Source organism: Callorhinus ursinus, unplaced genomic scaffold (assembly GCF_003265705.2).
Source record: "Callorhinus ursinus isolate GAN/ISIS: 27379988/994484 unplaced genomic scaffold, GSC_fseal_2.0 scaffold10, whole genome shotgun sequence".
Lineage (NCBI taxonomy): Eukaryota > Metazoa > Chordata > Mammalia > Carnivora > Otariidae > Callorhinus > Callorhinus ursinus.
The window spans coordinates 40,216,301-40,226,130 of NW_027397072.1; the positions used below are offsets into that span (position 1 = coordinate 40,216,301).

The 9,830-nt window shown below is 57.1% G+C and overlaps 1 protein-coding gene across 7 annotated transcripts in view; it reads right to left on the reverse strand.

The window, feature by feature from the left end:
• ATOH8 (atonal bHLH transcription factor 8) overlaps positions 1-9,441 on the reverse strand; it is a 34,769-nt gene extending 25,328 nt beyond the window's left edge. For all 7 annotated transcript variants that reach the window (XR_012379760.1, XR_012379759.1, XR_012379757.1 and 4 more), the window contains exon 1: positions 7,925-9,441. Coding sequence is in view for 2 of the 7 variants with exons in the window: in XM_025868269.2 (XP_025724054.1) it covers positions 7,925-8,695 (771 nt within the window). In the remaining 5 variants the exon portion in view is untranslated. The remainder of the gene's footprint in view (positions 1-7,924) is intronic.
• Between the last annotated feature and the right edge of the window lie 389 nt (positions 9,442-9,830).

Consider the following 9,830-nt stretch of genomic DNA (forward strand, 5'->3'; position numbering starts at 1 on the left):
AGAGTTAGGTACCCAGGACTCTGGGAACATACAAGAAGGAACGTGCCAGGGCTTAGCTGGGAGGGCTTTCTTTTTCTTTTCCCTTTTTCCTTATGCCCTCTGGACCTGCAGTGCTGTTGGGCATGCAACAGGTGCATCATAAATATTTACAGTCCCAACCAGACTTGACATGCTTGTCAGTGACTCATCACCAAGTAGACGCTCACTAATTGCACACGGGTTTGTACGGGGTGAAGAGACAGAGCGTCCAACTTTCGAACACCGTCTGCCAATGTTTGTACTGTGCATTTGAGAAAAAACAATGAAGACAACGGCTGAGCTCTGAGCTGAGATGTGGAAATGACCCCACAACGTCCATCTGATGGGGGCAAACCGACACAGCCTATACCACTCCTCTGATGTACCGCTCACCCAGCCCCCAGGGCTCCAGTTTCCTTCTCCTCTCTCTGGCATTCCAGATCTAGACCCAGCATCCACCCCTACCACCGACTCTGGTACCCATTAACCCCATCCTGCAGAGTGGGTCGCCCCAGCAGGTCCACTCAACAAGTATTTGGTGAGTATCCCCCATATACCAGGCCCTTTTGGGGCCAATGGTTCTCAACTGCAGTTGATTCTGTCCCTCGGGGGACTGTTGGCAATATCTGCAGACATTCTTAACTGTCAGTGTTGGGGAGCAGGGGAGGGAGGACGGTACTGGCCCCTGCTGGATAGAGGCCAGGGATGCTGCTAAACACCCTGCAATGCACAGGGTCCTCTAAAGCCCCCACTGCAAGGAACTGCCCAGCCCGAAATGTCACTGGTGCAGAGACAGAGAAAGCATGAATAAGACAGTCACCTCAGATGGGGCCCTAAATGCATCATCCACTTTGTTCTCACTTTGTCCAGGAACTCTCTCTGACCTTCCCCTCCCAACCCTAAACCAGGGGACAGGGGAGGAGTGCTGGAGTGGCCACCTGCCCTTAACAGTGCTCTAATAGCCCCCCAACTGTCCTTAACTGCTGATTATTGTGACTCATTTAATGGCCAGTCTCCCTGTGAGCTGATGGGGGGGAGGCCCACGTCTACAGGGCCTAGCACAGGTCTTGCCCCTAATAGGCCCTCCAAAGGGTTTGTTCAATGAGAGAATGAATGATCTACCTCCATGTTCATCAGGGGGCTCTAGAATGTTTAGAAATGTGTTCAAAACCCTTTCTTCTCTCGGAGGATGAAGATTTAGCTATTCAGTGTAGAGCTTAAGCACACATACCTTTCGGTCATCTGGGCTCACCTCCTGCTCTAGCTCTCCCAGGCTAGCAGACCCGAGGCAACGGGGCAATGGACCTCACCTTTCCAAGTGCTAGCTTCCTCTTCATATGCTAACACGATGCCCTCACCGCGACAGGCACACTGCACAGAGTAAGGCCTGATACAAGTCAGCGAGTCCTTATGATTGGGGCTGCAGAACATGTCCAAAGAGGGGCTCCAGAGCAGGTGAGAAGCAGGATACATGCCCTGGAGCCAGGACATGATGCCTGCTCATCACGCCCCCCCCACCAGTGGGGGTCCTGAAATGGCACCCACACCAGAGGCAAGGTTTGCTGTCCCCTTTTAAAATCTTCCAGCAGCCAAGGAGTTGACCCTCACCAGACTAGGAAACCAAAGGAGGGGCAAGTTGGTGACAGAGAGAATGCAGAGACTCCTGTGCAGTCCCCCACCTCCCCCAGTCCTCACTGTGGCTCCAAATCCATCCAAGAAAAGCCAGCAGAACAATGCACTTTGCCTGTTCCCGACCAGGGTCCAGAGAATCCTGCTTATCAGCCTGAACAAATAAACAAGGTCTGTGGAACAGAAAAGGTTCCCGGGAGTCCTGGCACAGGGGAGGGGTGTGTCTCAAGAGCCAGCCCAGCACCTCTGCCTTCTCTGCTCCCAGGAGGGAGTGCCTACCTGCCAGAGGCCCCTGGGCACTGGGTGCAGCTCTGTGACACAGGTCCCTAGTGGTGTGTTCACCCAGGGGCCACGTGGGGAGTTACCCAGCTCATTGAGCCCTTGGCCCCTGAACAGATGGGCTTTCCTGCCAGTGGGGACCAGGGATCTCGGGAAGGATCTGCGTGTGGGGATCCAGGTCATTGCAGGATTACAGAATAACAGATGAGGCCAAGGCCAACCTAGGGGCTCCAGTCCAGGTTCTGGGCCAGTTTTGTCACTCTGTCCCATTGCTTCTATCCAAATCCAGATCTGACAAGGAAACCATCTATCCGGCTCTAGTGGTGTATCTGACACTATGGTAGCTATTCACAGGTAATCTGTCCCATTTAAACCTTCCCCAAAATAAAGACTCTTATCCCATTCTGCACATGAAGATACAGAGAGGTAGACACTCAGCTAAGACCTGAAGCTAAGCCAGGAGCTTGTCTGTCGAGTACCCAAGGAAGGTTCACGGCCACTGAGCTCCCCAGGCTCCCCCCAGCACAGGTGGCCATATGTAGGACGCCAAGGGCACCTTTTGGGCAGCTCACTCCTTCTCCTCCCCCTCCCCTGGGTGGGAGGTGCTCCTGGGCTCACCTGGTTAATTCCAGATCCTCCTGGTGCCCATGCCCCAGGATGCAGCCCCATGGCCCCAGAAGCCCAGTTCTGGCCTGGCGCTCACAAAGTAAGAGTCTGGCAGCAGGTCCTAGTTCTGGGAGGTGGAGGAAGAGTGGAAAGAGCTGGTCTGAACTGCAGGCACTTGCCAGTGACTTTGGGAGGTGCCTTCAATTCCCTCATCTGGAGAGTGAGAACAGCAATACCTGGGTACCCTACATGATTGTTGGGACCAGTCCACCCCTGACTGTTTATTGGGATCTACTAAGGGTATTTTTAACACAATGCCTGTATTTATCTTTAAACAGCCCAGTGAGGTAGAAATGATCTCTCCCACTCTACAGAGAAGCATTGGATGCCTTAGCTGGGTTCTTTCCAACTAGCTGGAAGCAACTGCTTGTGGATTTGGATGAGCCTTTACAACCAAAGGTGGGGGGAGAGGCAGCCCACCCTTCTGAGCTGGGGATGGAGAGGTCTGGACTGATCATCCCATGGGACTTTAGCCTTTGTGCATGACCAGCCACCCCACCACCTGCAGAGGACCCCCTCAGCAGCGCTCCGCTCCCCTAGTCAGAGGACACAGGGCAAAGGAGACAGGACGGTCACTTGCCTTCGATTCCTAACAGCTTGCCCAACTTCTAGGAAAGTAAAAGGACCTGCCTTGTGCTGACCCCATAGGGATTTTTAAGCTTCAGAGGGCCAGGTCTGGGGACTGTGACCATATGCCCCCCAAACATTCCATCTCACCCACCCTAGCCAAACTCTCTCCCGGCTCCACTCCTGGCCGTCCACTGTGACCTTAGACAGTCCCATGACCTTAAAGGATCTCAGCTTCCTTACCAACAAAATGATCACCAGAGTCCCCACTACCTGAGACGGGGATGGCAGGAGGCAAATACAGGAAGCTGCTACAGAGAAACAATGCCAAGAAGCTACCAGCCCATGCAGGAAAGTGCCCAAAGCTGTCCCCCGCTTCAGATCTTGCCCAGGCTGCCCTCCTGGGAGCCCGTCGGGATCCTGGACCCACAGAGCTCCCACAGCACTGCATTCACGGCCCACAGCTGAGCGTCTGATTCTACTGGAAATTCTTCTCTCTAATCTCTCATGTCAGTGAGGGCTGGCTTCCTGGAGGTGAAGCCACTTGGTGTGGAGCTGTTCAAGGTCCTTGTCGAGTTCTACCGAAATAGGTTCTCTAAAATCCCTTCTCTGGGACTCCAGCCCAGAGAACCTGAGGCTGGACCCTGAGAACTGGGGTCTTAGTAGTTACTAGCCGTGGCCCCAGGGCCAGACAGGCCTGGGAAGGGTGACCATAGAGACACGCAACAATAGGCTCAGGTAGGGCACTTCCCCCAATGCAATGAGGCTCAGTAAGGAGCCCCCCTGGTAACCAGCCATGAGGGGACAGAGTAGAGGCCACTATCACCCCTCAACCACATGGATGGAGTCCCCAGAGCAGGCCTGTCCCCATTCCCTGAGGTGTGCCCTAGCTGCTGTGGGGTCATGGCCCCCTGGCATGCTATGGGGTCTGTGACTGAGGGAAGGATAGGGTTGGGGGCATCATCTCTATGCCCCCTCATCGTCCATCGTGAGTTCCCTTGGTGAGGATCCCCTGGGAGACTCCAGGGGCAGCAGAGAAGGGGGTGCAGGCCCAATTTGCTTGGCACCCTCTTCCTGCAGAGGCACCTCAGCAGGTCCTGAGGGCTCCTCATTGCCACCTCAGGCCTCTGCCCTGCAAGGCTGCCATTCCTCCATCAAGGCTGAGGGGCTTCAAATTTTGAGGGGAGAGAGGAAATCTGCACACACACCAGATGTCCCAGGGTGCTGCCAGGAGGCCAAGGCCAGAACACTGGCCTCTCCCCTTCCCCCCTCCTCCCCCCCAGCAAGGCCAGGCTTTCCTTTCGACCCCCTCCCACCTGGCCCTGGAGCAGCCCTGCACACAGGCCAGGCCCAGCTGTGCACACATGGCCTTCACATGAGGCGGCTGGGAGGGCCGTACGCAGCTGGGCTGGTGGCATGTGCTGTGGCCTGACCATCTGCCCCGCACACACCCCAGCCCCTCACCCGACCAGAGGGCCTCTCCCCCACCTGCACTTCCTCGGCCAAACAGCTCCCTCCTCTTCCCTTCCCGGTTAAGAAGCAGAGTGGGTTGGACCAAACAGAAGGCTTCAGGATGCTGGTGCTGAGGGCGGACAGCGAGGGGTATTCACGAGGCTGAGAGGAAGAGCTCTTAAAAGCCTGGGCATTGCAGTGACTCGCTGACTGATTTGAATCCAGGCTCTACAGTGACAGGGGCACCCACTTTGCAGCCTGTGACTACACCAAGCCAAGCAGGCACGGCACACCCACATCTAGTGAGGTGCTCCGAGGAGCCGTGAGGCACAGAACCCACAAGGCCCCATGTGCGCAACCTTGGCCGACTTAGGTAAGCTTTCTGAACCTCACTTATCTGTGAAACGGGGGAGGGGGGAGGATAATATTTATACCTATTTCATTAAATGAACTAATACACATAACATGCCCAGCACAGTGCTTGCCACAAAACAAGCATCTGATAAATGGTAGTTCCTATGATTGTTATTAAAATGATTACAGAATGTTTATTTCCACATCTCTCAAGGCCTTGCCTGGCACTGAGGACTCTATAAATGCTCAAGGAATGTTCACTCCTCCTACAGCCCCCATTCCTTTCTTCATTTGCTTTTTGCAAAGAAGCTATGTGGGGGGTAAGCCTTATCTCCATTTTCCAGCTTTAGCAACTGAAGCCCAGAGAAGGAAAGTGACTTTGCATGGTGGCGCAGAAAGCAGGCAACAAGGCACGACTCAAACCCTGGCCTCTGGACTCCTCACCCAGTGCTCTTTTAACCATACCAGGAAGCTAGCTGCTCAGGGAAACAAAACCCCAGACCAGAGCCACAATCCCAGAACTGATCTCGGTGCCGTGATGGCCAGGCCTTCATTTCCGGCAGAACCATCCTCCTGTTCCCTTCTTTGCCAAGGGCCCATTTCAAACAGTCGAACTTGAGCCTAGATCCAGAGCTACACGCATGCACCTCTTATGTGTGGGGGACAGAGGATTTTCTCCATTGGATGGGTGCCTTTGTGGGGGTGGCCTCAGCCCCTGGCTCTGAGATCACAAGTGCCCTACCTACATTTCCTTCCCTCCCAGACAGCAGGCAGATGCCCACTCTGACCTGGCAGCTTTCTGGGGAAGGGACAGAGTGGTCTGAGCGGGGACAGAACTAACAGGAGCAGGCCCCTCTGTGACCACGTATTTGTATGTGCTCTTGGGCATTTGTAATGATCATGTGTAGAGGCATAGGTATGTTGCTGCATCTGTCCTTGTTATGTAGAACTTCCCCACAGAAAGCAGAGATGTGAAAGAACAGGGTTTAAATAATCTCATCTTGGACTCAGTCATGGGTAGACCAGCTTCTGATCGTTAATAAACATGACAGATACAGATGGCACTGTGGGAAGCATTTGGCCAGGCAGGCATTCCAGAAACTGCTATCATCTTCCCTAACCCATTAGGTGATCTTGGACCAGTCTCCTTCCTTCTTTCTCCAGGCCTCAGTTTTCCATTCCATTAAATGGGGTAATTCAACCTGATAGGATGTTAAGATCAGGCAAGGTGGAATATTACTGAAGGAAGCAAAAGCCACCAGGTAAATGAGATGTTTAGTTGAGTTGAGTACACAGAGACCATGAATACTTTCTCAGAAATGAAAGAGGCAACCAGAGAGACAAAAGGGGCCCTGAACTGGTAGTCAAAGGACCTAGGTGCCAGCCGTACCCTGCTACTCACCAGCTGTGATGTCCTGGGCATGTGGCCTCCCCAATCTTTCCCTAGTTGCAAGGTTTCCCTAGTTGCAAGGTAAGCAGGTGGACAGGCATCTTTCTGCCCAGTCTGTCATCCTTCTATCCTGGGGGTAGGCTGCAGGATGCTCTATAGGTTGCCACCCTCCGTAGCCATTCAGACACACAGAGCTGCTACCCAAGGGTAAGCCTGAATGTTCCACTGGGCCCACTGCCTGGGGTCCCAGCTGGTGTGGCTGGCCACATCACTGACCAAGCATCTTACCCAAATCCAAGCAAGACACTTTGACTCAAGTCATAGAGCCTCTTTCCTCCCAGGAGCTCAATTCCCTTCCCATGGATGGACACATGCACCGTCCACTCTGCCCACAGGAGGAAGAAGAGAGTGGGATCCAAAAAGAAGATCATGTTTTCTAAAACACTCTGTTGTTGGCTAAAGCCCAGAGAGGTTGAGTAACTTTCCTGGAGTCACACAGGAAGTCAGCTGTAGAGTAAGCAAAAACCTGACTGTCCAAACCAGTCACATCCACCCCTAGTCCATCCCTGTTCCCTGTGAGGGTGCGGGCAGGGGGCACTTACTACCTTCTTCTTAGATCTCCCTTCTCTCTAAGAAAACCAGAAGTCTAGAACCGCAGGGCAGTCCCAGTCTTGTTGAAAGTGTAATTGCAAAACTGCCCCTCCCTATTACCGGTAATTCTCAGATAAATGTTCTTCTCCATCCCCCTAGAGGACGCTGTCTGGTGAAGGCAGCACCCACCAGCCCCAAACTGAGAAGCCCCTGACCCACCCCAGAACTAGGCTCTGCAGATCCCCCAACTAACCAGTCCCCTCAGTAGACCTACCTGCTTCACCATGAGGTGAAGCGCAGCAGCGGAGGGTATCCCCTGAGAAGGCTCTCACTAGCCAGTTCCTGAGGCTGCCCCTGGGGAGGAGACGCAGGCTTGTAGCCCAGATCCTTAAGGATACCAGGGGGTTGGGTGCAGGGCCCCGAAGCAGCCTGAGTGTAGAGGCATCCCTCCTAGGAGGTAGGGTCTGAAGAGGGGCTGGCAAAACCAGTTCCACCCCTCCGCAGCATCGTAGGCCTCCCAAGACCCAGACCGCGCTAAATGCCTGAAGAGGAAAGGTCCCCCCCGCCCCCCCCTCCGCTTCCTCGCTGGAGACAGATTCCCACATTCCCTCTCTCCACTCCCCACCGCGCCCAAGGGACTCGGGAAGACAAATACTTGCTGCCATAAAAGTGAACTATGAGGGCTGAAGTCAGGCGCGCAGAAGGGTCGCCCCGGGGGCTGGGGGGGAAAGCAGGGCGTGCCTGGGCCAGAGATCTCGAACCTTTGCCCCTACTTTGCAACCTAAGATCCGTATCAACGCTGTGGCAAAGTACTGCTCTAGGAGGGCTCAAACCTGTCTGGACCCTGGGGCCAACCGGGCGGGAACAACTCGCTCCTCACATACACCCTCATCCTTCCTAAAATCTCCCCGCCACTCGCCCACCCACTCCAGCAACCATCCCCGGGCGCAGTGTGGGTGTGCGGCTGGGAGCCGGTACCTGCTTCCTGAGCGCCTCGAAGGCTGCACTGATCGTGTGCACCCGCGTCCGCTCCCTGGCGTTCGCTAGGAGCCTCCGGGTCTGCTGCAGGGCTTTGATCTCCGAGGCAGCGGTGGTCGCTTCGCCCGGCCGTTTCCTAGGCGACGCGGAGGAATCCGGGTGGTTATTGTAAATTACGTGTGAAATTGACGAGTAAGAACTTTCCCCGGGACGCGTGGGGGGCGCGGGGCGCACGGAAGACTCCGGGGGCGCAGGGGGCGCCGACGGCGTGGGGCGTGCAGGCGGTGCGCACAGCAAGATACGGGGACGAAGGCCGGGCTCCCGGAAAGGCTGCGCCTCGGGACCCCCGGGTACTCGGCCCTGGGGCGCCGGAGGCGGCGGTGGCGGTGGCGGCGGCGGCGGCGGCGGCGTGGGGAGTCCCGGCCCCACTGCACCCAGGGCGAAGCCGCGTTTCCGCGCGTCGGAAACCTCCGGCGCCCGGGCGCCCCGGCGCTCTCCGGCCGGGTCCGCGCCCCCACCTGAGGGAACAGCCGGCGCCACCGGGGCTGCCACCGGGGCCGCAACCGGCTGCAGCCTCTGGGTCCTGTCGTGCAGCCCGTTGGTGGCGGTGGCGCGGGGCTCGGGCGCTTCCAAGTCCAATCGGAAAGTTTTATAGCCGTTCGCGCGCCGCGCCGGCTCCTTGCCTTTCCGCTTGAGCTTCTTGAGGCCGTTCAGCTCCTTCACGCACACGGTCTTCCACGGCCCGTCCTCGAGAACCGGGATGTGCTTCATGGCGCGGGCAGCGCGCGAGGCAGGGGCGTGGGGCTGCCCGGGCCGCGCGCCCGCCGCGCTCGCTCTGCACGCCGCGCGCCGGCTCTGCCCGGGCGGCCGCCGCGCTCAGCGCCTGGGAGTCTCGGGCTCTCCCCCTTCTCGCGCCCGCCCTCCTCCCTCCCTTTCTCCCCCTCGCCCGGGGCAGCTGCGCCGCCGGCTCCGCGAAGCCGCCGGGCTGTCCGTTCCCGGAGCGCTCAGAGTGTCATCTGAAGTCGCTGCCGCCTTGCCAGCATTTCTGGAGAACGCCCGCTGCGCTCCATCTGTGTTTGTTTAGCCTCAGTTTACACAGAAGCCCAGTTCGCGAGATCAGTCAGCGCCGCCGCCCCGAGAGGAGGCAGCCCCCGCCGCCGCCGCCGCCGCCTCCCCAGCCCCGGCCGCCCGAGCTGCGAGCGCCTTTAAAGAAACAGGAAGCATTTTTCAAAACAGCTGGGCTGCCGGCCGCCTCCTTTGTCCGCGTCCTCTCTACCTCCCCCCACCCCCACCCCTTCTGTCCAGAACCTGCCTCCTCTGGCTCTCCCTCCCCGCCCCCTCCTCAAGTCCGGGGTGCTTCTCTCTTCCCCAGAGGACAGTCCGCTCCCCGCAGAACTGCCCCGAGCACGTGGCTTCTGGGCCCTTCGGTCCTTCCCCAGATCGGAGCTGGGCCTTCTCTAGCCAGCCTCGCTGACCTCTGAGTGACGCAGCAGCGACCTTCTGCACCCAGCACCTCCCCGTCCCAACTCACCAATCGAGGAAAAAAACAAACAAACAAAAAACAAAACCGAAGGGCGACTTCTGGACTTCTGCGAAGGGGGAAGGGGAGGGGGCCTGGTGGGGGAAGGGAAAGGCTCTGAGCTGCCCAGACCCTCACTCCCACAGCACCCAACCCCACTCACTCCGTCGTCACTTGCTGGAGCAGGGAGGCCAGGAGTAGGCTATAGGGAAACTGAGGCTCTGAAAGGGAATGCGCTTTCCCACTGTCACACAGGGAGTCGTAGAGGCTGGGGAGAGTGGACACTTCAGACTTAGGTAGACCTGGCATCTGTGGGATTCTGAAGGTGCCTCACCCCAGGCCGCCTGCCAAACCTAGGTTTACTCATCTATGAGATGAGAAGTGTGC